Source organism: Ranitomeya variabilis, chromosome 6 (assembly GCF_051348905.1).
Source record: "Ranitomeya variabilis isolate aRanVar5 chromosome 6, aRanVar5.hap1, whole genome shotgun sequence".
Lineage (NCBI taxonomy): Eukaryota > Metazoa > Chordata > Amphibia > Anura > Dendrobatidae > Ranitomeya > Ranitomeya variabilis.
Window position 1 is genome coordinate 571,686,694 of NC_135237.1, and position 27,864 is coordinate 571,714,557.

The 27,864-nt window shown below is 50.4% G+C and overlaps 1 protein-coding gene across 1 annotated transcript in view; it reads right to left on the bottom strand.

Annotated features, from left to right (window-relative positions):
* The window catches only part of CYC1 (cytochrome c1), a 45,288-nt gene extending 22,117 nt beyond the window's left edge, over window positions 1-23,171 (bottom strand). Inside the window, exons 1-4 of the mRNA XM_077271428.1 lie at window positions 22,979-23,171; window positions 18,076-18,266; window positions 17,742-17,868; window positions 17,516-17,673 (exon numbers count right to left, since the gene is read on the bottom strand). Of these exons, the coding sequence (XP_077127543.1) occupies window positions 17,516-17,673; window positions 17,742-17,868; window positions 18,076-18,266; window positions 22,979-23,065 (563 nt within the window). The 5' untranslated portion in view covers window positions 23,066-23,171. The remainder of the gene's footprint in view (window positions 1-17,515; window positions 17,674-17,741; window positions 17,869-18,075; window positions 18,267-22,978) is intronic.
* Between the last annotated feature and the right edge of the window lie 4,693 nt (window positions 23,172-27,864).

Below are 27,864 nucleotides of genomic sequence, written 5' to 3' on the forward strand. Positions count from 1 at the left end.
GCCATGCAGACAAGGATGGGAATGAGGGAGCCATGCAGACAAGGATGGGGATGAGGGAGCCATGCAGACAAGGATGGGGATGAGGGAGCCATGCAGACAAGGATAGGGATGAGGGAGCCATGCAGACAAGGATAGGGATGAGGGAGCCATGCAAACAAGGATGGGGATGAGGGAGCCATGCAGACAAGGATAGGGATGAGGAGCCATGCAGACAAGGATAGGGATGAGGAGCCATGCAGACAAGGATAGGGATGAGGAGCCATGCAGACAAGGATAGGGATGAGGAGCCATGCAGACAAGGATAGGGATGAGGAGCCATGCAGACAAGGATAGGGATGATGGGACCATATATACCCCAGGATAGGGGGGATATGAAGTACAGAATTAATAAAAACAACTGCGGGCGCTGCACACAGTGTATCAACACTGGTAATCCTACTGCTGCAGATAAACGGACATAACTACCAAAAAGTCCAAAATGGAGTGAACCAACCCAAGAATCAATAAATATATATATATATATATCTGCGCTGTAGATTACAAGGGAGATCTGTTGATAGAAATAATATTTTACATATGTCACCCAACATACACTCTACCGTGAGTAGCCCAGTTTGAAATTAGTTACTAAATTACCTCTGAATTATATATATTGATATTTACCGGGCGGTTGCAGTCCAAGTTTCCTGGATTAGAACCACAGGTTGCCGCGTGTAGCACAATCAGAGTCTTCTAAGTAGGTGAACAATGGTAATACTTCTAACGTTCTTTCCTTCTACTAAAAATGTGAGGAGCGGGTGAAAAAGATCTGTCCCGGCCGGTGACAGTCACCCCTTACCTCGTCTGTAGTGAGCCTGGGTCTTTAGCGTGAGCCAGCGCTTCCACACGCTTGTTGCCGACGAGGCGCAGAGAGGCTGCAGGACCTCGTGTGACGTCACATGCACGTGATGTTACACGTGAACGGCTGAAAACTGCACACAGAACCAAAAAGGATCTATCCACAGCGCAGATATATATATATATTGAAGTACAGAATTGACCACACTTTTCGCTTCAATTGTTTTTCCTAATTTCCTCCTCTAAAACCTAGGTACTTCTTATGGTCCGGTGCATCTTACAGCCCGAAAAATATGGTACATAAACAAGTATATGCGTCATTGACAGTGCAGAGAACACATTCCATTAGCAGCGAGGGAAAAGACAAGAAGTGCAATGTGCTAACCAACCAGACAAGGGTGTGAACCCATGTAGAAGAGATGGCTATAACTAAGCCTAATCAAAAGCAGCACACGAAAAAGGAGTGGAGTTACTGAACTGGACGTGGTAACAAAGTCCACAACGCACGTTTCGTTTTAACTTCAGGAGGCGCGTGTTGGTGGAGGCGGGGGGAGATTTCGGACTATGAAATGCCTGTCCAATGGCTGAGCCAGTATATGCGTATGGAATAGCAGGTGTTCAGAGTTGCGGCGATTGTGCGCATGCTGTATCAGCGGTGTTCCAGCATCTTCAGGGACCCTCCGCTGTGAGCCATTGGACGGGCATCCTATAATCGGAAATCGACCCAGCACACGTCTGCGCTCTTCCATCAGGACAAGAACAAGGTGGCTTGTGAGCATCAAAAAGACGGATGCAAATAAAAATGGTACAGATGAAAAGTAATCGTCTGTATAAAAAAAAAAAAAAAAAAAAAAAAAAAAAAGCAGCCACACAGCTCCATCAGCAGAAAAAGTTTATTGTGTAAGGCCATGTGCACACATTCAGTATTTTTCGCGTTTTTTCGCTATAAAAATGTGATAAAAATGCAAAAAAAAGCTTAAATATGCCTCCCATTATTTTCAGTGTATTCTGCATATCTTGTGCAAATGTTGCATTTGTTTCCGCAAAAAAAAAAAAAAAAAAAAAAAAAAATCGCATAGCGGAAAAAAAAGCAACATGTTCATTAAATTTGCGGAATTGCGGGGATTCCGCACACCTAGGAATGCATTGATCCGCTTACTTCCCGCACGGGGCTATGCCCACCATGCGGGAAGTAAGCAGATCATGTGCGGTTGGTACCCAGGGTGGAGGAGAGGAGACTCTCCTCCACGGACTGGGCACCATATAATTGGAAAAAAAAAAAAAAAAAAAAAGAATTAAAATAAATAATAGTCATATACTCACCTTTGATGGCCCCCGGAGTGTTCCCGCCTCTCAGCGGTGCACGCTGCCAATTCCGTTCCTATAGATGGTATGTGTGAAGGACCTGCGATGACGTCGCGGTCACGTGACCGCGACGTCATCGAAGGTCCTGCACACACCATCTATAGGAACGGAAGCCGCTGAGGAGATCGGCTGACTGCAGGTGAGTATAACCATTTTTTTAATTTTTTTATTATTTTTAAACATTCTATCTTTTACTATAGATGCTGCATAAGCTGCATCTATAGTAAAAAGTTGGTCACACTTGTCAACACTATGTTTGACAAGTGTGACCAACCTGTCAGTTTTCCAAGCGATGCTACAGATCGCTTGGAAAACTAGCATTCTGCAAGCTAATTACGCTTGTAAAATGCTAAAAAAAAAAAGACAAAAAAAAAAAAAAACGGGAAAAAAAACGCAAAAAGAAACATGCGGATTTCTTGCAGAAAATTTCCAGTTTTCTTCAGGAAATTTCTGCAAGAAATCCGGACGTGTGCACATACCCTAAAAGCGCAAAAAAAAAAAAAAAAAAAAAAAAAAAGAAGATATAAATGAGGTATCGCTGTAATTATTCTGACCTGATGAATAAAGTGGTCTTACCAATTTTAACCACACGCTGTCACAACTGTCGGCCGGAAATATGAAAACGTTAGTTTTTGCATCACCACATTTTGAGAGCTATAGTTTTCGCAATAAAAATCGTCTTTTAGTGTGTGACAGCTGCCAAACATAAAAGCCCGATATAAATCTAGTATCACTGTAATCGCACCGACCTAAGTCGCCTAATCACTTATACTGCACGAGGAATGGCGAAAAATGATAATTACTTACGGGTAATTTGATTTTCCAGATCCATGACAGCACCGGTACATGAGAGATGGTCCCGCCCCCAAGAACAGGAAACCTGCATAGGAGATAAAAGATGGGGGCGGCACCTCTCTCCTCAGTTTGTTTACAGAGAATGTAAGGTAACCGCTAAGTTAGTTTTAGGCATATAAAAAATTATATTTAACTCTAAGACTATTTATCTATTGTTATGTTAAGTGGTTATTACCCCATCTTTCATCTGTGTATATATTTATTATTATTATTTTTTTTTTTTTTTTTTTTTTTTGTGAATCACACACCATCACCAAGATAGGGCGGGAACTAGAGCGGTGCTGTCATGGATCTGGAAAATCAAATTACCCGTAAGTAATTATCATTTTTTCCCTTCCCCATGACAGCACCGGTACATGAGAGGAAGAAATAGAAAGAACCTCTAGGGTGGGACAACAGCAGATAGTACTTTCCTACCAAAGGCAAGATCTGATAGCCCCAGATTCAATCTATAATGGCGGAAGAAAGTAGAGGGAGAAGACCATACTGCTGCATTACAGATTTGCTCTATCGATGCATTTGCCCTCTCTGCCCAAGATGTGGAAATAGCCCTCGTAGAGTGGGCCGTAACACCAGGTGGAGGGACCTGTCCCGAAGAGGAATAGGAAAGTGATATGGCCATACGGAGCCAACGTGCAATAGTCGATTTTGTGGCCTTTTTTCCCCTGTTTGCCCCCTGAAAGGAGACAAAAAGGGCTGTAGACTGTCGCCATGGTTTTGTCACTTCTATATATTGAAGAAGGCAACGTCTGACGTCCAAGCAATGGAAGGTTTCTTCTCCCTGGGATTTTGGGTTGGCACAGAATGAAGGCAAGATTATCTCCTGGTCCCTGTGAAATTTCGAGTTGACCTTAGGTAAGAAGGCCGGATCAGATTTTATAATTACCCTATCCTCCAGAATTTCAGTATACGGAGGGTCAATAGATATAGCCTGAAGCTCACTAATGCGTCTGGCTGAGGTAAGGGCAATCAGGAGAACTGTTTTTAGAGTTAGCGCTTTTTCCGATATGGAGGAAAGAGGCTCGAAGGGAGAGGAGGTCAAGGCGTTTAAAACTAAATTTAAATCCCAGGGAGCGACCTTTGGACGAGGTTTGAATGGTCTGGCTGTAAAGGAGGCCCGAATGAACCTACACACCCAGGGGTGATCAGCCAATTTTTGGTCAAACAAGGCGCTAAGCGCCGAGACTTGCACTTTCAGAGTGCTGGTAGATAATCCTCTCTCCAGACCCTTTTGGAGAAACTCTAGGATTTCAGATATAGGGACCTTCTGAACGGTATCAGTTATCCCTCGGCCTGAGAATTCTAAAAATTTTCCCCATACCTTTTGGTATTTATCAGTTGTGACTTTTTTCCTACTGGACAGTAGAGTAGTAATTAATGGATCCGAGAACCCCTTTGCTAGCAGAAGTCCCCTCTCAAGTTCCAAGCAGTGAGGTGTAGGCTGTGAACCTGAGGGTGTGTCACCGGACCCTGGTGTAGAAGGTCTGGGACCTCTGGAAGTATCCACGGGTCCGAGATGGACATACGTCTGAGCCAAGTGAACCAAGCTCTCTTTGGCCAGAAGGGTGCGATTAAGATTATGCGTGATTTCTCTTCTCGGATCTTCTTCAGGACTGTAGGGATCAATGGGATCGGGGGAAACGCATAGGCTAGTTGGAATTTCCATTGGTGTAGTAACGCATCTACTCCTTCCGGGTTCTCTTTCGGGTTTAGAGAGTAGAACCTTTTTACTTTTCGATTCTGCCTTGTGGAAAAAAGATCCACTTGAGGAAGCCCCCAGACTGCACAGATTTCTCCAAATATTCTTTGATTTAGCGACCACTCGCCCTGGTGCAGGACGTGACGACTCAGAAAATCTGCGACAAAGTTTTCCGACCCCTTTAAGTGTGTACTTGTGAGGGATAAAAGGTGGTTTTCGGCCCAAAGAAATAGTCTTCCTGCTTCTTCCATTAGGGAACTTGATCTGGTTCCTCCCTGTCGATTTATATACGACACCGTTGTGCTGTTGTCGGACAATACTACTAAATGTTTCCCTTTGAGATCTTCTTCTGATTGAAGAATTGCCTGCCTTACTGCTGTCAATTCCCTCAGGTTTGAGGAGGCTGATTGCATCTGTGGATTCCATAGACCCTGTAGGATCCGATCTGATAGGTGTGCTCCCCAACCTAATGGGCTCGCATCTGTGGTCAGTATCACCGGATTCTGGATTGACCATGGGACCCCTTTTTTTAGATTCCCGGAATCTAGCCACCAGTTTAGAGAGTCCCGGACATGTTGTGACAATACGATTTTCCGGTTTAGATTGTAGGGTATTCTTGTTTGTTCTGACAGGATCTCCCACTGTAGGTCCCTTGAATGAAGTTGTGCCCATTGGACCGCCGGAATTGTTGCAGTAAGCATGCCTAGGAGGGACATGGCTTCCCTCACCGAGACGTATTGGGCCACCTGTATTTGTGTTATTCTTTGTTTTATGACCTCGATTTTCCTGTCTGGAAGGATACAGATCTGTTTGATTGAGTTTAATTGGATCCCCAGGAACTCCTGTATCTGGGCTGGAATCAATCTTGATTTTTTTAAGTTTATTATCCAACCTAGTTTGGTTAGTAGCTCTCGTACTGTCGTAACTGCTTTTATACACTCTTCTTGATTGTCTGCTATCAAGAGGAAATCGTCTAAATATGGCACTAGCAGAATGTTTTCTCTCCTTACGAAGGATGCTACTTCCGAAATTATTTTTGTAAAAATACGAGGAGCTACCGATACCCCAAAGGGGAGACATTGGTATTGTAGATGGGTGTAGACCTGCCCCAGCTGCACAACCAACCTCAGGAATTGTTGATGCTCTCTGCTGATTGGCACATGATAATAGGCATCGGTAAGGTCTATCACTGCCATATAACATCCTGGATAGAGCAGTTTTACCGCCGTTCTCAGCGTCTCCATTTTGAATTTTTCTACTCGGATGAATTTGTTTAATTCTTTTAGATTGAAAATAGTTCTTAAAGATCCATCCGGTTTTGGAGTGAGGAAAAGAGTGCTGTAAAATCCCCTTCCTATTTCCTGTGAAGGTACTCTTACCAGGACTTTTTTGTCTAGAAGAAGACGAACTTCTTTTTCGAGAACCAACTGGTTCTTTTTGGCCACACGAGTAACTTTTATTCGGTGGGGAGGAAGGGAGATGAAATTTAACCGTAGACCGTCTGATAACAAGTTGATTATCCATTGGGACGGCTGTAAGGTTACCCACTGATGGACAAAAAACCGTAACCTTCCTCCCACCTGGAATATGGCGTCATTGTTTAGGATCTGGTTTTGGGGGTTTGTTGAAAAGAAAACCTCTTTCTCTTTTCTCACCCCAGGGTTTCCCCCGTGTGGTTCTATCCGTTGGGCGGCCTCGGCCCCTACCTGATCCTCGAAAGGACCGACGGTTGTCATACCAACGTCGTCTAAAGAAGGGAGGTGGAGGGAAGTGTTTTTTCTTGTCCGCTGCTTTTTCTAAAATCTCGTCTAAAGCGCTGCCGAATAAATATTGGCCCTCACAGGGGACTGCACAGAGCTTCACTTTGGATTGGAAATCAGCATTCCAGTTCTTTAACCATAACGCCCTTCTTCCTGAATTTGAAAGGGCACTAGCCCGGGCAGCAAACCGCACAGAATCAATGGCAGCGTCCGCCAGGAATCCCGCTGCATTTTGAAGTGGAGGGATGACTTCTAGAAGTCTGTCTCTTGGGCATTTGTTTTTTATTTGGTCACTAAGTTCCTCCAGCCATTTAACCATGGCACAGGCAGTACAAGTAGCCGCTACTCCAGGTTTAAACGCCCAAGTTGAGGCCTCCCAGGTTGATTTTAGAAAGGCATCCGCCTTTTTATCTAGGGGGTCTTTTAGGGCCCCCATGTCCTCGAAGGGAAGTGCTATGCCCCTGGAGGTACTTGCGATAGCCGCGTCCAACTTAGGCGCCTTTTCCCATTTCTCGCAAATTTCCTCACTAAAGGGATATTTACGTTTTAAAGCCTGGGGAACTGAAATCTTTTTATTCGGTTTTTTCCATTCTTTTTTTAATGAGATTTAGAATGTTATCATGAAACGGGAAAACTTTTCGTTTCTTATCCTCCAAATTGCTAAACATAGAGTCCTGAACTGTTTGCTTCTCTTTTGGCGTCTCAACCCCCAGGGTGGACCTGACCAGTTTTAGCAACTTCCCCACATCTTCTGATAACACATAAGGCCGGCCACCCTCTTCGTCTGAAGAGTCCAGGTCCGAACCCTCATCGGGCGGAAGCTCACCCAGTTCACCCTCGGATTCTACGTCAGATGTCTGGGCAGACGTAGGGAATGGGTTTACGGAGCTCTGCAGTCCATGTTGTTTTAACTGCTCCTTTACAGTGCTTTGTACTTCACTTCTAACTATATCTTTTATATTCTGAAGCAAAGATGAAGACTCTTCAGACACAGTTTTTTCTATGCATGAGCGGCACATACGCTTTTCATACGTTTTGGGGAGGCTTCTATCACAGAGTGCACATACTTTATGCTTTTGTTTAGAGGTGACTTTTTTTCCCTGCATATATACAAAAAACACAGTGTCACTGACATGTTTTTTGCCTTACAAAGGCACTCACCCACCGGACCCTCAGTACCACGACAGGCTGTGGGATTTCAGCTGGGATCGTCGATTCCTTCGGATCTGCCATCCTGCAGGAGACTGTTCCCAGCGTCTGGTTGCCGCCTTGCAGTTTTAAATATGGCGGGCAGGAAGCGGTGTGTGCGCCTCTGAACTTCCTCCCCCCCGGGGAGTGTCAGCACACCGCTTCTTCAGCGTGTAGCGTCACTTCCGGTTTAATCCCGGAAGTTCCCCCATTCAGTCGGCGCCAGCGTCGTGATGGGAACGCTCACTCTTTTCCCTCGGCCCAGCCTCCGGCCAGGAGCGGACGCCGGGGAGTCCGCAGTGGGAAGGACGCACCTGCAGCTCCAGGTATGGAGGCGACGCGCACACGCCGCCACCGCTGCTCCCACCGCGGACCTCGGTCAGAGACCGGCCAAGCACGGGAGACCTCTCCCCATGCAGCACCGCAGGTTCCCCGCAAGAACAGGAAACCAAACTGAGGAGAGAGGTGCCGCCCCCATCTTTTATCTCCTATGCAGGTTTCCTGTTCTTGGGGGCGGGACCATCTCTCATGTACCGGTGCTGTCATGGGGAAGGGAAAAAAAATAAAACCAATTCTTCACCTGTTGATTTTTTCATTCTGCCTCCCAAAGATCGCAGTAGAGCTCGACGCACATTTATCCTGCGCTCTGCACTGAGCACTTACACCAGGGTTTCCATGTAAATCTCTGAAAAGCGTAGTTACTCACCGATAACTGTGTTTCTCAGAGCCCATGAGAGCACTACCAGAGAGGGGATCCGCCCTTCAGGGACAGGAAACCTACAGGATAAAAGGGCGGTACCTCTCCCCAGCATCAGTTTTGTTTACAGAGCATCGGAGGTCCTCCAGGTTAGTCACAACAACAAAAATATACAACTTTATCATATTGCTTAACAAGTGAACACCGTGTCTATATAGAGAAAACACATTTACAAAATAAGGTGCTCACCGCACACGTGATGAGGGGGGAATAAGCAGGTGCTGTCATGGGCTCTGAGAAATACCGTTATCGGTAAGTAACTATGCTTTTCTCAGTCGCCCATGACAGCACACCAGAGAGAATTGCGGAGATTATTGCTTAGGGAGGGACCACAGCCTGCAGAACCCTTCTTCCGAAGGTTAAGTCAGATGAAGAGGCTAGGTCTAAGCGGTAGTGTCTAAAAAAGGTTGAAGGTGATGACCAGGTGGCCGCCTTACAAATTTGATCTAATGGTACCTCTGACCTTTCGGCCCAGGAGGTCGCCATAGCCCTTGGTAGAGTGGGCCTTCAGACCCTCTGGAACTGCGTTCCCGGTGGACGAGTACGCCAAGGCTATCGCATCTGTTATCCAACGTGCTATAGTGCCTTTAGAGGCCCTGAGTCCTTTCCTGGGTCCCTGGAAGCATATAAAAAGAGACCCTTCCATCCTATGCTGCTGGGTGGATTTAATATATTGAACTAGACACCTTCTCACATCTAGTGTGTGGAATTTTTCTTTTTTCTTATTTCTAGAGTCTGGACAGAAGGAAGGAAGGATCATTTCCTGAGACCTATGGAATGTGGACGCAATTTTTGGTAGATAGGCACCTCACTCACTGCGCCGCCCCTGAACCGGAAGTCCCCTTACCACCTCCGGTGCGGCGCCATCTTGGAATGCGCGGCAGAATGCCGGAAGCCCCCAACTCCTATCCGGAGTGGCGGCTGCGCTTCCCCCCGCTCACGCTCCGGACCCATCGGTCGTAGCCGTGGCAGGGGCCTCCCCACTGCCAGAACTCGGACTGGCCGGCTCCGGATTCCTCGGTCGGTCTTCAGATTCCGGTCTTCGGCTTTAGCAGGTACCGTCCTAGAAGGTTCCCAGTCAGGGACGGGAAACCAAACTGATGCAGGGGAGAGGTACCGCCCTTTTATCCTGTAGGTTTCCTGTCCCTGAAGGGTGAATCCCCTCTCTCTGGTAGTGCGGTCATGGGCGTCTGAGAAATACGTGATTCAGACAAACTCTGGCAGAAGATTCCCTATGAGGCAGATGGAGACACTGTGGATGCCATAGTTTGATCCGGCGGTGTGTCTTTTTAAGCGTACATAAAAACGTGGTCCCACGCAGTTTTGTACACTTCTCAGAAGGACACCGCTGAACAGAGGCCAGAGTAACTCTGCTGCTCAGTATAGTCAATGGATCCCTTTGGGTTTCATCTGAATCACTTCACAAGGAGATGTAAATGGAAACCCAGATGTAAGTGGTCGGTGTAGAGCACTGGATATCTGTGATCCCAAACGTTATGTAAAACGTTCTTAATTGTAGCTTCAACTCAGTCCACAAAAAAACCAAGTCCCCATTCAGGTCCGTCATCTGTTAATGGAAATGTAGGGGCTTCCACATTACTGGGAGTAGAAAGGCTCCAGAAAAGCGAAATGGCTCCTCGCCCACCAAAAGAAATTCAGCAAATTCTGAGCTTGGAAATCCAAATGCCACACTCCCTACTGAGCCCCACAGTGTGCCTAAACCACATACAGCGTCCACATGTTGGCATTTCTGAAGAGATGAGAGCCCACCTAACTTACGGGTGCTTGTCTCCAGAAGCCTCGGTGTCATCATCTGAATCACGCTGCAGAGATTTAGATGGAAACCCCAATATAAGTGCTCAGCGTGAAGAGCAGGATAAATGTGATCCCAAACGTTATGTCAAATGTTCCCAATAAAAGATTCAACTCCACCCACAAAAAAAAAGTCCGTCATCTGTTAACAGAAATATAACCTTCCACGTAACTGGTAAAGCTAAATGGCTCCTCGTCCCCTCAAAAGAAATTCAGCACTCCCAAATCCAAATGCCCCCCTCCTGCATTTCGGCAGCGATGACAACCTGCCTAATTTATAGGTGTGTGTCTTCAGAAGCATGAGCTGGTCACTACAACAGCAGTTTGCAATTTACTCAGCAACATCCATTGCTGCTTGTTTCTGGAAAACACCCATGGAGTCAAAAGTCTTAGTTACTCACCGGTTAACGGTGTTTTTCGGAGTCCATGACAGCACCACAGAGAGAAGGGTTCCGCCCTTCAGGAACAGGAAACCTACAGATACATAAGGGCGGCACCTCTCCCACGCATCAGTTGGTTTACAGAGCACAAGAGGACCACCAAGGTTAATAGCATACATAATAAACAATGATACAATAACTAACTATTCACTACCCGTGAATTATATAAATAAAGGAAGAGGTGTACACCCAGAACTTAAGAAAACGGGAGGGTATGTATGGGTGCTGTCATGGACTCCGAAAAACACCGTTAACCAGGGAGTAACTATGACTTTATCGGTCGTCCATGACAGCACTACGGAGAGAATTACAGAGAGTAACTGTTTTAGGGAGGGACTACGGCTTGCAGCACCCTTACACCGAAAGAGAAGTCAGAGGAGGCACCCAGGTTTAATCTATAGTGGTTATAGAAAGTGTTTGGAGAAGACCAAGTAGCAGCCTTACAAATTTGGTCGATCGACACCTCCAACCTCTCCACCCACGAGGCCGCCATAGCTCTAGTGGAATGCGCTTTTAGACCTCCAGGCGCCGGATTGCCTTTTGAGATGTATGCCAGCGAAATAGCCTCCCTGATCCATCTAGCTAATATAGGATTTTGATGCTCTATGACCTTTCCTGCTACCCTGATAGGACACGAATAGGGCGTTATCTATTTTCCCGAGGATCAGTCACTGCTAGATACTCCAGAATACATCTTTTTACATCTAAAGTGTGTAGTTTCCTTTCCTTATTAGTAGGATTAGGGAGGAAAGATGGAAGAACTATTTCCTGTGTTCTGTGGAATCTGGACACTACCTTAGGAAGATATGCTGGATCAGGGGATAGTATCACTCTCATCCCTAAGTTGCATGTAAGGGGGAAGCCTGGATAATGCTTGGATGTCGCCTATCCTACGCGCTGACGTTAGGGCCACCAGGAAGGCTACTTTAAGAGACAGGTTTTTAATAGAGGCTGAAGAAATTGGCTCAAATGGGGCCTCTGTCATGGCCGAGAGCACTAGGTTTAGGTCCCATGGCATGACCCTATTCTTCACCATTGGCCTAGAGCGTTTTGTCGCCCTGATTAATCTGCTGACCCAGTAATTTTCAGCAATGTTGCAGCCAAAGAGGGCCCCCAAGACTGACACCTGTACTTTAAGAGTATTTGGGGATAACCTCATATCCAACCCCTTTTGCAAGAATTCCAAAATCTGGTCTATTGGTATTGACTGACCAGCTACTACCCCTGAGTTTTGAAGGAATCTCTTCCAGATCCTGACAAATTTTTGTGGTGATTATTTTTCTGCTCTTCAGCAGAGTGTTAATGAGGCCCAGAGAAAACCCCCTATCTTTTAACAGCGCCCGCTCAAAATCCACGCCGTCAGATGAAGGCCAACCGCCTGAGGATGGTAGACTGGGCCCTGAGATAGGAAATCCGGGATGTCTGGTAAGACCCATGGGTCGGATATTGACATGGTCCTGAGGCATTAAAACCACGTCCTTCTGGGCCAGAAGGGGGCAATTACTATAACTGTGGCCTTGTCCTTCCTGATTTTCCTCACCACCAGAGGAAGTAGAGATAGGGGAGGAAAGGCATAAGCTAGCCTGAAGTTCCAGTCTATGAGGAGGGCGTCTACTGACAGAGAATTCTCTCTGGGGTTCAGAGAGCAGAATTGTGTCACTTTTCTGTTTTCCTTTGTGGCGAAAAGATCTACCTCCGGTTGACCCCACCTTTCCACAATGAGGTTGAAGATGGAGCCGTTTAGGGACCATTCTCCCTGCCTCAAATGTGTCGCGGCTTAAGTAATCCGCCATAGTATTTTCTGCTCCTCTTATGTGAAGAGCCATCAATGAGAGAAGATGTTGCTCTGCTAGCTGGAACAGAAGATCTGCTAAGTTTATTAGGGATTTGGAACGGGTTCCGCCTTGGTGATTTATATATGCCACGGTGACCAGATTGTCGGAGAATATCTGCACGTGGTGGCCCTGTAGATAGGCAAAGTGTTTTAACTGCCTGTTCCACTGCCGTTAATTCCTTCAGGTTGGACATTTCCGTCAGCTGGCTCTCTAGACGACCCCCCCAACATTTTTTGTTGTTGTGACAGCACCTCGCCCTGAAGTATTCTTGTATGATACTGGGCCCATCGGACCGCTGGAATGCAGGACGAGAGAGAGCCCAACAGAGACATCGCTTTCCTAAGTGACATGGTGGGGTTTTTAGAGGCATTCAACACCTGAAGGGGCAGACGATCAATTTTTTCGTGAGGTAAACGACATTTCTGAACCTAGGAATCCAAGGTCAGGCCTAAAAATCGCTGCACCGTCATTTTTTGACATTTAGCAACCACCCCAGACGCTCCAGGGCAGACATTACTTTATGCAATTGTTCTAGACAGTGATCCGTCGTTTTACCCACGATAAGGATATCGTCGCGGTAGGGGATTACCAGAATGTCAGACTCATGTAGGTGGACCATAACTTCAGCCATTACCTTAGTAAATACCCGAGGGGTGACCGATATACCAGAAGGGAGGGCCCTATACTGGAAATGTCTGACCACCCCATCCAACCGGACCACCACCCTCAGGAATTGTTGGTGTCCTGCATAAATAGGGATATGGTAATAGGCGTCCTTTAAATCCAACACCACCATAAAGCAGTTTTTAAACAGTAGTTTTATTGCGGTGTTAACAGTCCATTTTAAACGATTGTACTGTCAGAAAATTGTTAAGAGCCCTAAGGTTGATAATAGTTCTGAAGGAGCTGTCTGGTTTACGTATCAGGAATAGAGGAGAGTAGAACCCTCTACCCCATTCTCCTTCCGGAACCTCTGATAGGACGTTCTTATTGAGCAGGTCATGAACTTCCGTTTCCAGGGCCACCTGTTCTGCTGGAGAGGACCTGAGTGGGGTAACTCTGAAGAAATTATGGGGGATAGAGGAGAACTCTAGCCGCAGACCCGTAGCTATTATTCCCAAAATCCAATTGCTACTGGAAATTTTGGACCAGGCCGGGTAGAAGGCAGATAGTCTACCTCCCACCGGGGTGACTAGTCATTGGGGTGGCTTTTTGATCTCACGGGATGGTTCCTGACGCCCCCCACCTCCAAACATAAATCCAGTACCTTTTTTCTTTTTATCGTCCCATCTGCTCTGGTCCCTAGCCGGTCTTCTGTGAAAGAACCTTTTCCCTGTGAAGGGACACCTATAAGAAGTGGTCGGTAGACTGGGAAATTTCTTTTTCTCGTCTCCGGAATTCTCCAGCAGTTTGTCTAGGACTGAACCGAACAGGTATTCTCCTTCGCACGGAATAGAGCACAGACGGGATCTGGATTGAAGGTCACCTGGCCAACATTTCAGCCATAGGGCCCTGCGTGCCGCATTTGATAATCCTGCCGCCCTAGCCGCCATCCTTGCAGAATCAGCAGATGCGTCCTCGAGAAAAGCAGCAGCATTCTGTATTGTTGGCAGGAATTTTAATATGGATTCCCTGGAGGCTCCATCTTCCAATTTAGACCCCAGTTGATCCAGCCAGACCATCATTGATCTGGCTGCACGTCGCAGCTACTGCAGGTCTTAGGGCACCCGCCGACATCTCCCAAGTCCCTTTAAGAAACGAGTCTGCTTTCTTATCAAGAGGATCTTTTAAAGGAAGCCATGTCAAAGGGAATAGAGGATTTTTTAGACGCCTTAGCCACCACTGTGTCCAATTTTGGTGCCCTATCCCACGTGTTCACCAAGGGGTCATTCAAATGGATATCTCTGTTTAAAGGCAGGTGGAAGGGAGCCCTTTTTTTCTGGCTTTTTCCATTCCCTTTTGATAAGGTTCTGAACCCTGTCATTAAGCAGAAATGATTTATGCTTTTTCGGGTCTAGACCGCCAAACATTAGGTCTTGCGCTGAAAGCTCTGGCCTTTCGTCAGCCACCCCCATGGTGGATCTAAACTGATCTAATCAACTTGTCCATCTGGTCCAGTGGGAAGCAGAATCAATTAGAATCCTCTTCTGAAGAGGAGGCAGAGGAGACGGAGGCTTCCGAATCACTTTCCTTTCTAGGGGCAGTAGAGGAATCTGAAGCTGAAATGCTAGGCTCCCTTCTTCTCTTGGAAGGCTCCCCGCGGAACAAGGATTTTAGGGAATCTTACTTCTTTCCTGATAATCTCTCTAAGGTTTGAAGTAAAATCGGGAGACTCTTCCGCCACCTATCAGAGCGGAAGAAAAAAAAACCCTATGTAATTTAACGGGTGCTACCGCTACACAATATCCCATCGTTTTACTCCCTACGGTCTGTCGCACACACGACTGACATAGTCTCTTAGGGTAGGCGTCTGGCAAAGGGCAACCGCATAGTGTGCACTCCTTATTCTTTACTTTACCAGCGCATTTTTTCCCCTAAGGAAATAAACATAAACATAGGAAAAGACTACATCAGGGTACGTTCACGAAGATCTCTTATCCAGGCAGTGGCAGTAGCGGTAGGTACCGGATTACTGGGGGAGCGAACCGGATCCTTCAGTCTAGATCTGCGACTGGGCTGGTTACTGCGTCCGCGGGTCTTCGGCTGGGGGTTTGCATGGGACCTCTCCGAGGCGCTGTCCTGCTCCAGCAGACCGACGGCAGCTTCTGGCTCATCCATAGCTGCAGATGGGCTCACAAGCAGCCCTGCAGAGTTCTGTTCGGCTATATATAGCCCTTCCCCCGGATCTGGATTGTGTGCAGGTGTGTGGCCAGGGATCCACCCCTCCCCGTGCCGGTCACTGCCCCACCCCTATGGCCTCTGACAGCTCCCCAAAATACTCACCTTCGCTGGCATCTGGAGACGGACCTCCTCTGGACTCCGCTCCTCCCTGCACCGCTCACTGTCGTAGAGCCCTACCCGGATCCACCGTGGCGCTTCCAGGGACCCGCACTGCCCGAGGTGGAAGACCCCCTCGCTACCTGAGTCGGACAGCCGGCCTGGGTATTTACAGATGAAACTGCAGATATCTGTCTTCCAGGAACAGGAAACCAACTGATGTGTGGGAGAGGTGCCGCCTTCATGTATCTGTAGGTTTCCTGTTCCTGAAGGGCGGATCCCCTCTCTCTGTGGTGCTGTCATGGACGACCGATAAATCGTCACTACACCTGTAGATTTTACACCTTTGGGAATTTATTTCCAAATGGGGTCACTTGAGAGGGGATGGGGGGCTTATGTGATTCTATCACTTAGAATATCTGTTTATGGCGTCCGCAAACTATTCTAGAAAACTTTGCGCTCCAGGAGGCAAACAGTGCTCCGTCCCTCCCAAGTCTCGCGATGTAGCTAAGCAGGACCATATGGGGTATTTCTACATTGAACAGAAATTGTGGGACACATTATGGTGCCATTTTTCCCAGTGTGAAAATGTAAAGTATGGGGCTAAAAATAAGTTTTGGTGGTAAACACGCACTTATTTGTTTTTCTTCACTGCCCAATGGTATGAAATTCTATGACACCTGTGGTGTTAATAGGATTGCTGCACCCCTACATGAATTCATTGGGAGGTGTAGGCTGTAAAATGGGGTCTCTTATGAGCGGTTCTGCTGTTCCGACACCTCAGGGGCTCTGCATGTGACATGGCACCCTCAAACCAGTGCAGCAAACTGAACTCCAACATGGCGCTTATTCCCTTCTGAGCTTTCACTGTACCTCAAAAGTAGTTTTCGACCACATATGGGGTATCGGCGCACTCAGGAGAAATTGCACAACAAATTTTGGGAGTCCATTTTTTCCTGTTACCCTTGTTAAAATAAAAAAAAACTGAGGGCTAAAATAAAACATTGTGGGAAAAATTAGATTTTTTATTTTTATGGCTCTACATAAAATTTCTGCAAAGCAACTGGGAGGGTTTCAAGGTGCTCATCACACATCTAAATACAATCCATAAGGGGTCTAGTTTCCAAAATTGTGTCACTTGTGGGGGATTTCCACTGTTTAGGCACATCAAGGGCTCTCCAAATGCAACATGGGGTCGGGCTAATTATTCCAGCAAATTTTGCATTCAAAAAGCCAAAAGGCGCTCCTTCCCTTCTGAGCTCTGCTGTGCGCCCAAACAGTAGTTTTCTCCCACATATGGGGCATCTATGTAGTCAGGAGTAATCGCACAACATATTTTGGGGGTCCATTTTTTGTTACCCTTGTGAAAATAATAAAATGTGGGTCTAAAGCAAACTTTTTGTGAAAAAAAAAAAAAAGATAAATGTTCATATTTTCCTTTCAAATTGCTTCAGTTCCTGTGAAGCACCTGACAGATTAATAAACTTGAATGTGGTTTTGAGCACCTTTTAACAATTTTTTAGGCCCTTATAAATGCAAGTCATTTCCAACACATCACATTTTACCGCTACCATAAAGTACAATGTGTCACGAAAAAAAAAACAAGATCTCAGAATCGGTGGGATCCGTTGAAGAGTTTCAGAGTTATTACCACAAAGTGACAGTGGTAAGAATTATAAAATTTAGCCTGGCGATGAAGGTGAAATCCTAGCTGTATGTGTGACTGATCAGGGGTGTTTAGTTAGCGCCTGGACAAAGCAGGGATTTATATCAGAGTTTGATTTGTTGCTGTGCAAAGCAATAAAAACTGCACGTGTTTGGACCAAATCTGTATGGCCTGTGTGAACGCTACACAGGGCCTAATGCCTACCACAGAAAGTGAATCTCTCCACAAATTATTCCTATTTATTGGGGTCAAATCTAATACATAACCCCAGAGGGGCAATTTTATACAATTAAGGTCCTGTAGACTGAGAAAAACTTCAGAAAGGCCATATAAAGGCAGATCAACGTCCAATGGTAAGTCTGACCTGGCGTTGGCGATGTAGCTGAGATCAGGGGGCAGCGCCCCGTTGTTGGACGCTCTAGCCGCTTCAGGGTTGGGGTACGGCTTTGGGAAACGATCAGACAGCTTACCAGGACGGGTAAACATTTCGCCGTTGTCATCAGGGCCGTCAAGGATCTCAAACTAAAAAGACCAATATTGGGGTTATGAGCATAGGAAATACCCCGGAGGTTTGCCCACCCCACACTCACCTCCTCAGCGAGGGCTTTGGCTTCAGCCTCTGTGTGAGACACACCGACCAGATTCCTGAAGGCGAGGTAGTCCATACTGTGACAGGCGGCGCACACCTGCTTGTACACCTGATAGCCGCGGCGGACGCTGAGCGAGAGATCAAGCGTGACCATTACAACGTTACCTATATGGTGAGGTTCACCACCGGCAGCTGCCGCCCACCCCGGCCCCCCATGCATGTCCCAGAATGCAGCGAGAAACACATTACTCTGCTCAGGTTTTAGTTTGCTTACGGCTAAAACCCCTTTAGCAAATGTGCGAGTGGCATCATAAAGTTCCACCTCAGGGCATTACCTGGCATGATCCAGGGAGGACAGGTAGCCGGCGTGGCTCCAGGGGTAGCTCGGAGCGTGAAGTTCCATGTCGGTAGCTTTAACAGAATTGTGGAGAGCAAACATCAATCCTGCTCCTCCGGCGGCGACGACACCGATGGTGGACAGTGCCAGTCTCCTACCCCGGGACAGAGAGGAGAACGACATGTTGGCCTGCAACAAGAGCGATAGAGGGGTTAAATAATGAAAGTACAACATGGACTGCCATAGAATACGTAAATGAATCTGTGAGGTCAAGCGCCAGGATATTCCGCTGTGGGAACCACAGAATATAATATCAACCCGAGCGATAGATACAGAGGAATTTGGAGTCTAGGATGGTGAAAATCTGCTCAGGTACCAGGCAGTCACATCACTCCACTCAGAGGTTCCTGATGAATCAAGTCCTAAACTGTGTCCATGGGTGATGATGACTTTGGTGGGGATGCAGGGTCTGTCTGGTGTAAGGCTGAGGTGATATGACAGGTGGTGTAAGGGTTTATTCACCCAAGGAGAGCGCATGGGAAATGCTCAATGGCTGCCCAAAAAGGGAGACGATCTGGAAATAGGGCCTCATGGGGTCACAGCAGTCTATAAACCTGTGTGATCTGTAGAGTAACTGTTCATTAAATCAGCATCTGATACTCTAGAAAACATCATGCTAGGGGGAGCACGAGTGGCTAAACAAGTGGGCTGAAACATGTCCTGGCCAAAGTCTCTCCGTACCTCCGGAGCCCCACCGGCAACCTCTAGCCCGGAAGATAAGCTTACTTTTGTTTTATTGAGCACATTAAGGACATTCAAAAGGTTGAGTTAAGTGTTGGACAGCCCTTTTAAGTACACGTGGTATATGAGCTTCTCCTGAGTACAGCATTGGGTATTAGCTAGAACTGGTCATCGACCTTCATCAGTCACTGGATCCCGTATGGAGACCACACAGCGGCCCGGATAACCCGTCTGTACACCCGGGCCGTGACTGGCGTCTATAATTATCAGGGGGCTTACTGCACTTGTGCACAGTCGTACTTCGTATTGTTTCCCGCCATTTGTTACACCAGCTTTAAGCTCCTGCAGCCTGGTCTTGTATGGAGCAATGATGCGTGCTCGCCCCATACATTGTCAATGGACAGCTTAGGGCAGTCTCTGCATTTCCAGAAGCCCCAAATAATGAAAGGAGCGGACAGCGAGCATGTGCACCACTGCTCCAAGCAAGACCAGGCCGCAGAGCCCCTTCCTTGCAGATCCTTAGCCCCAATCTGAGATTCACAGGGGTCCTAGCGATTTAACGTTATGCCCCATTTTACGGAAAGGATGACGTGCTTTTCTCAGCACCCATGAAAGAAAAGAGGTGTTTAGTGCGCAGTCTAGACCGGTCATCGCCATCTACAGAAAGAGCAGATCGAATACATTTACATCACCACCATTCTTCCCAGGCAGAAAGTCACAATCAGCACAGGATTCTGCAGTAACGTGAGACCACAGACACAGGGTCCCCCCCGCACAAACATGATCAGGTATGTGCAGCCCAGACATGAGCACTAACAGTCCGAAAGACAATGGTAGACTGCTGCACAGCCCCAATATCAGGATCTCGGGGGCACCACGAAGCAGATCAGCACATTCCTCCCATGCGTTATGAATCGTGAATAGCGCTGATGAACGTGCTCAGATAACGTGTCCTCCGAGTATCTTGTAGCGCTCGTAGATTATCTTTGCGTCCCTGTGGCTGCAGGATTTTGCGCTGTTAGCCTGATCACATGCAGGATTGCCCGTTTGGGAATCCCACGTGCTGAGGCAAACAGCCCCCAAATCCTGCAGCCACAGGGATGCAAACATAATAAACGACCGCTACCAGATACTCGGAGGACACGTTATCTGAGCACATTCATCACTAATAGCCAACATGGGGCTTCATAGTGGTCAAACTGGTGTGCCCCACCTCCGCGATATCAGGGAGACGTGGCCCCATCCTGGACATGCTCAACCTCTGCTCCATTCATTGTCTATGGGACTAACGAGTGCAGCGCTCAGCCTCAGCTCCATTCATTCTCTGCAGGACTGCCGGAAATAGGTGAACACAGCACTTGTTAGCCCCACAGACAATGCAGCGGAAGGCGAGGGCAGCAATCGTTAGTCCCGTACACGATGGATGAAGCTGACACAAAAGCACTCACTAAAATGTGGGCTCGCTCCAAGGAACAGAATGAGAAAAGCGTCCAATCCAAGGTCATGAGTTTAGGAGAAGATTTATTCCGCCACAGACATATACATTTCGACCTGTAGCTGGTGTTTATCAAGTAAAGACCTGCTACATTGTACGTCTATGGCGGAACAAATCTTTTTAGGAAACTCATCACCTTGGATTGGACGCTGTTCTCATTCTGCTCTGATGTTGATGAATGAAGCAGAGGCTGAGGACAGCACTTGTTAGTCCAACAGACGATGAAAGAAGCGGAGGCCGAGCACAGAACTCAGTCCCACAGACGATGAATGGAGGCCGAGCGCAGCACTGTCCCATAGCCAATTAATGGAGCTGAGGCCATGTGCACGTCCACTACACTCAGGATTGTGGGGAGCCCCAGCAGGCAGACCCCAGTAATCACCAATTTACCAATAGACAGGACACATCCATCACCAACCACTGGCCATGATGGCACATAAGCTGCTGCGACAGTCGACCGGACAGCGGGGACAGGAGCCCTGGCTGATCCTGAGGGTCTGGATGGGTCTCTGTACTGTGGGGGCACAAACACCGGCTGGTCCTGAGGGTCCAGGTGTCTCCTTACTGTGCTTAATGGTGAAACCGGGTGTATGTGTCCAAACCTTTTGTAGGTTTCGTCCTGAGGAAGGTCCTGCACGACCTCAAAACGTGTTGACTATTAACCTGCTTGAAATAAAGCTTTGAAGAATATCGTCCGCCATCCATCAGCAGCGCAGATTCGGACACCCCCCCGGTGTCACCATTATCCTCGGTCTCTGGCCCCGTCTCCTGCAGCAGCTGATGCTTTTTACATGTTGCTTAATTGCAACAAAACTAGGTGAGCCCCCCCCCCGATGCACCCCATGTTTTTATCCAGCTAAGACCTTATTTGCTCTCCAGATTTTCTACTTCTATCCTTACTGTGGTGGCACAAGCCTCGGCTACTCCTGGGGGGTCAGGCGGGGTCTCCGTACTGGGGGGCACAAGCCTCGGCTACTCCTGGGGGTCAGGCGGGGTCATCGTACTGGGGGGCACAAGCCTCGGCTACTCCTGGGGGGTCAGGCGGGGTCATCGTACTGGGGGGCACAAGCCTCGGCTACTCCTGGGGGGTCAGGCGGGGTCATCGTACTGGGGGGCACAAGCCTCGGCTACTCCTGGGGGTCAGGCGGGGTCTCTGTACTGGGGGGCACAAGCCTCGGCTACTCCTGGGGGGTCAGGCGGGGTCATCGTACTGTGGTGGCACAAGCCTCGGCTACTCCTGGGGGGTCAGGCGGGGTCTCCGTACTGGGGGGCACAAGCCTCGGCTACTCCTGGGGGTCAGGCGGGGTCATCGTACTGGGGGGCACAAGCCTCGGCTACTCCTGGGGGGTCAGGCGGGGTCATCGTACTGGGGGGCACAAGCCTCGGCTACTCCTGGGGGTCAGGCGGGGTCTCTGTACTGGGGGGCACAAGCCTCGGCTACTCCTGGGGGGTCAGGCGGGGTCATCGTACTGGGGGGCACAAGCCTCGGCTACTCCTGGGGGTCAGGCGGGGTCATCGTACTGGGGGGCACAAGCCTCGGCTACTCCTGGGGGGTCAGGCGGGGTCATCGTACTGGGGGGCACAAGCCTCGGCTACTCCTGGGGGTCAGGCGGGGTCTCTGTACTGGGGGGCACAAGCCTCGGCTACTCCTGGGGGGTCAGGCGGGGTCATCGTACTGGGGGGCACGAGCCTCGGCTACTCCTGGGGGGTCAGGCGGGGTCATCGTACTGGGGGGCACAAGCCTCGGCTACTCCTGGGGGTCAGGCAGGGTCTCCGTACTAGGGGGCACAAGCCTCGGCTACTCCTGGGGGGTCAGGCGGGGTCTCCGTACTGGGGGGCACAAGCCTCGGCTACTCCTGGGGGTCAGGCGGGGTCTCTGTACTGGGGGGCACAAGCCTCGGCTACTCCTGGGGGGTCAGGCAGGGTCTCCGTACTGGGGAGCACGAGCCTCGGCTACTCCTGGGGGGTCAGGCGGTGTCTCCGTTCCCGTTGGGGTCACGAGCTCCGGCTACTCCTGGGGGGTCAGGCGGGGTCTCTGTACAGTGGGGGCACGAGCTCCGGCTGCTCCTGGGCGTCAGGCGGGGTCTCTGTACAGTGGGGGCACGAGCTCCGGCTACTCCTGGGGGGTTAAGCGGGGTCTCTGTACTGGGGGGCACAAGCCTCGGCTACTCCTGGGGGTCAGGCGGGGTCTCCGTACTGTGGGGGCACGAGCTCCGGCTACTCCTGGGGGTCAGGCGGGGTCTCCGTACTGTGGGGGCACGAGCTCCGGCTATTCCTGGGGGTCAGGCGGGGTCTCCGTACTCTGGGGGCACGAGCCTCGGTTACCCATGGGGGTCTCCGTACTGGGGGGGCTGCAGACTGGCGGGGTCTCCGTACTGGGGGTCTATCGGGGTCTCCGTACTGGGGGTCTGGACAGATTCTCTCCCGGCTCCGGCGACATTTATGCTGAGGACACGCCTGCGCCATTCCCGGCCGCTGCCACCTTCGCGCCCTCCCCGCGGTGACCCCGGAGCTCGCACTGAGCCGTGTCCGCAGCCTCCGGGCCCGGCCTCCCTCTCTCTCCCCCGGTGACCTTCATTCACCGCCCGGTCACCGGCTCTCCGCTCCGCCCGACCCCCCGCGGGACCCCCGACTCCCTCCATCACCTGCCCCGCTCCCCTCTCACCTGAGGAGCCACAGGCCAGGCTGCTCGCCCTCCGAGCTGCAGACCCGCCCGCAGCGACCTCCGTATCACCAGACACGCCGCCGCCATCTTTCCCGGCTAGAAGGGAAGTCACAGCTCCAGGCCCCGCCCTCACTGACAGCTGTGACATCTCTTCCCGTCGCCATCTTACCACTCCCTGTCACTGAAAGACACCTGAGCATTCGGATCAGGATGAGAGGAGCAAAATGGCCGCGACGTCCTTAGCTGTGCGCAGTCGCGGGTCGTTGGGAGTCAAATTACCATTTTCGGCGGGAAACGCTTCCATTTATGGCTGATCTGTGTTGTGTCTGTGGTGGTCGTGGTAACAGCTGTGGTGTCAGTGGTGGTCGTGGTGACAGCTGTGGTGACAGCTGTGGTGTCAGTGGTGGTCGTGGTGGTCGTGGTGACAGCTGTGGTGTCAGTGGTGACAGTGGTGTCAGTGGTGACAGCTGTCGTGTCAGTGGTGGTCATGGTGACAGCTGTGGTGTCAGTGGTGGTCGTGGTGACAGCTGTGGTGTCAGTGGTGGTCGTGGTGACAGCTGTGGTGTCAGTGGTGACAGTTGTGTCTGTGGTGGTCGTGGTGTCAGTGGTGACAGCTGTCGTGTCAGTGGTGGTCATGGTGACAGCTGTGGTGTCAGTGGTGGTCGTGGTGACAGCTGTGGTGGTCGTGGTGACAGCTGTGGTGTCAGTGGTGGTCGTGGTGACAGCTGTGGTGTCAGTGGTGGTCGTGGTGACAGCTGTGGTGTCAGTGGTGGTCGTGGTGACAGCTGTGGTGTCAGTGGTGGTCGTGGTGACAGCTGTGGTGTCAGTGGTGGTCGTGGTGACAGCTGTGGTGACAGTGGTGGTCGTGATGACAGCTGTGGTGTCAGTGGTGGTTGTGACAGCTGTGGTGTCTGGTGGTTGTGACAGCTGTGGTGTCAGTGGTGGTCGTGGTGACAGCTGTGGTGTCAGTGGTGGTCGTGGTGACAGCTGTGGTGTCAGTGGTGGTCGTGATGACAGCTGTGGTGTCAGTGGTGGTCGTGGTGACAGCTGTGGTGTCAGTGGTGGTCGTGGTGACAGCTGTGGTATCAGTGGTGGTCGTGGTGACAGCTGTGGTGGTCGTGGTGACAGCTGTGGTGTCAGTGGTGGTCGTGGTGACAGCTGTGGTGTCAGTGGTGGTCGTGACAGCTGTGGTGTCAGTGGTGGTCGTGGTGACAGCTGTGGTGTCAGTGGTGACAGTTGTGTCTGTGGTGGTCGTGGTGACAGTGGTGTCAGTGGTGACAGCTGTCGTGTCAGTGGTGGTCATGGTGACAGCTGTGGTGTCAGTGGTGGTCATGGTGACAGCTGTGGTGTCAGTGGTGGTCGTGGTGACAGCTGTGGTGTCAGTGGTGGTCGTGGTGACAGCTGTGGTGTCAGTGGTGACAGTTGTGTCTGTGGTGGTCGTGGTGTCAGTGGTGACAGCTGTCGTGTCAGTGGTGGTCATGGTGACAGCTGTGGTGTCAGTGGTGGTCGTGGTGACAGCTGTGGTGGTCGTGGTGACAGCTGTGGTGTCAGTGGTGGTCGTGGTGACAGCTGTGGTGTCAGTGGTGGTCGTGGTGACAGCTGTGGTGTCAGTGGTGGTCGTGGTGACAGCTGTGGTGTCAGTGGTGGTCGTGGTGACAGCTGTGGTGACAGTGGTGGTCGTGATGACAGCTGTGGTGTCAGTGGTGGTTGTGGTGACAGCTGTGGTGTCTGGTGGTTGTGACAGCTGTGGTGTCAGTGGTGGTCGTGGTGACAGCTGTGGTGTCAGTGGTGGTCGTGGTGACAGCTGTGGTGTCAATGGTGGTCGTGATGACAGCTGTGGTGTCAGTGGTGGTCGTGGTGACAGCTGTGGTGTCAGTGGTGGTCGTGGTGACAGCTGTGGTATCAGTGGTGGTCGTGGTGACAGCTGTGGTGGTCGTGGTGACAGCTGTGGTGTCAGTGGTGGTCGTGGTGACAGCTGTGGTGTCAGTGGTGGTCGTGACAGCTGTGGTGTCAGTGGTGGTCGTGGTGACAGCTGTGGTGTCAGTGGTGACAGTTGTGTCTGTGGTGGTCGTGGTGACAGTGGTGTCAGTGGTGACAGCTGTCGTGTCAGTGGTGGTCATGGTGACAGCTGTGGTGTCAGTGGTGGTCATGGTGACAGCTGTCGTGTCAGTGGTGGTCGTGGTGACAGCTGTGGTGGTCAGGGTGACAGCTGTGGTGACAGCTGTGGTGTCAGTGGTGGTCGTGGTGACAGCTGTGGTGTCAGTGGTGGTCGTGGTGACAGCTGTGGTGTCAGTGGTGACAGTTGTGTCTGTGGTGGTCGTGGTGACTGGTGTCAGTGGTGACAGCTGTCGTGTCAGTGGTGGTCATGGTGACAGCTGTGGTGACAGCTGTGGTGTCAGTGGTGGTCGTGGTGACAGCTGTGGTGGTCATGGTGACAGCTGTGGTGTCAGTGGTGGTCGTGGTGACAGCTGTGGTGTCAGTGGTGGTCGTGACAGCTGTGGTGTCAGTGGTGGTCGTGGTGACAGCTGTGGTGTCAGTGGTGACAGTTGTGTCTGTGGTGGTCGTGGTGTCAGTGGTGACAGCTGTCGTGTCAGTGGTGGTCATGGTGACAGCTGTGGTGCCAGTGGTGGTCGTGGTGACAGCTGTGGTGTCAGTGGTGGTCGTGGTGACAGCTGTGGTGTCAGTGGTGGTCGTGGTGACAGCTGTGGTGTCAGTGGTGGTCGTGGTGACAGCTGTGGTGACAGTGGTGGTCGTGATGACAGCTGTGGTGTCAGTGGTGGTTGTGGTGACAGCTGTGGTGTCTGGTGGTTGTGACAGCTGTGGTGTCAGTGGTGGTCGTGGTGACAGCTGTGGTGTCAGTGGTGGTCGTGGTGACAGCTGTGGTGTCAGTGGTGGTCGTGATGACAGCTGTGGTGTCAGTGGTGGTCGTGGTGACAGCTGTGGTGTCAGTGGTGGTCGTGGTGACAGCTGTGGTGTCAGTGGTGGTCGTGGTGACAGCTGTGGTGTCAGTGGTGGTCGTGGTGACAGCTGTGGTGTCAGTGGTGGTCGTGATGACAGCTGTGGTGTCAGTGGTGGTCGTGACAGCTGTGGTATCAGTGGTGGTCGTGGTGACAGCTGTGGTGTCAGTGGTGGTCGTGGTGACAGCTGTGGTGTCAGTGGTGGTCGTGGTGACAGCTGTGGTGTCAGTGGTGGTCGTGGTGACAGCTGTGGTGTCAGTGGTGGTCATGGTGACAGCTGTGGTGTCAGTGGTGGTCGTGACAGCTGTGGTGTCAGTGGTGGTCGTGGTGACAGCTGTGGTGTCAGTGGTGGTCGTGATGACAGCTGTGGTGGTCGTGGTGACAGCTGTGGTGTCAGTGGTGGTCGTGACAGCTGTGGTGTCAGTGGTGGTCGTGGTGACAGCTGTGGTGTCAGTGGTGGTCTGTCCCCAGCTGTGCCGCCGTGTACCGGAGCAATAACTGACAGAAGCGCGGTTACAGGTGTGAGGGGAAGTTCAGCTATATTCACATTATTTATTAGGTGAAAGTGAAAAATGGCGACACGGTGCCCAAAGTATCAGACCGAGCTGCTCAGAGCGGTTTTACCTCACGTCTCCGTCTGGCGGCTGCGGATTCAACTCAGTGGTCGTCGATAATAACCGCAGACGACTTTATCATCTTTATTAAATCTCTGAAGGGTGGAATGAGGGAAAAGCTGCAATTAGCTCTAATCACTTAAAGGGATCGTCCACATCCAGTGACGTATACTGTATTTTTTTTACCGTGAACACTTTTGCACCGTTCAGCTTTACACGCTTTGTTTTCCAGGACGTCATCCTGACAGCACTATGGAGGACGTCCTCCTCCCCCTTGCTGGGACAGGAAACACACGAGAGTTCAAAAGGTCCGGTCCCACCCCCATTCCTCAGTGTTTTTCCTGTCCCTGCAAGGGACACATGAGAGAAGCTGCGCAGCTTACCGGAGCTCAGGGGGATCGTGCGGCTTGCCAGATCCTTCCCCCTGTCAAGACGCTCAGGGCAGAAACCCTCCAGAGGGGGGTCCCTCTGCTCCAAAGACCAGCAGCCGCTCCTCCCGGGGGGGGGGCTCTCGGCTGCGGACGCGGTTCCCGAGGTCAGTAGCACTCAGCAGCGTGAACGCCGGGCTCTGACTCTTCCGGCGGAAGTTCCGGGGACCGCGTCACTTCCGGTTTGCGGCATCCGTTACTGTGACTTCCGGTAACGCTGATGTACAGGGAAGGCGTGCGCTCCAGCGTGGATCCCAGGTATTATAGCGTTTGAGAGGCGCTGCAGCGGTCACACTCTGGATACTATGGAGAGCATGACACCTGAGGATGGGGTAAGTGCGCAGAGCGCAAACTCCCCTGACACCCAGTAATAAAGCCACCCTGTCACCTTCCCTATCTTATATCGTTTAGGATAAGGGAACTCCAGCCGTCCCCCCTGGTCAAGTTAAAAGATCTGGAAAAGCCTCTGGGAAGTCCAGCAGATGTCCACTATGTAACGCTAACTGCACATCCAAGGTTATGAGAGAGGCGCAGCCCACCTTATTATCTGAGATGAGGTCCCTAATCAGAGAAGAGGTCCAGGCTTCCCTAGCTACCATGGTCGAAAAATCCAGCCCTATGCCCAGTCGCAAAAGGGCCAGGCGGGAGTTGGAATATACTTCTGAGGACAGGTCCGATTCTGAGGACCTTGTCTTCGAGGAAGAGGGTGAGCTTCCTTCTGAAAGCCAGGACCGCCAGAGGAAGTACCTTTTCCAGGCGGAGGACACAAATGAGCTGGTGCAGGCGGTGTGATGCACCATGCAAGTAGAGGAAACATCTAAGCCGCAAACCAGGCAGGACCTGATGTTCGGGGGACTTATGTCACGTCGGCAGACAGTCTTCCCGGT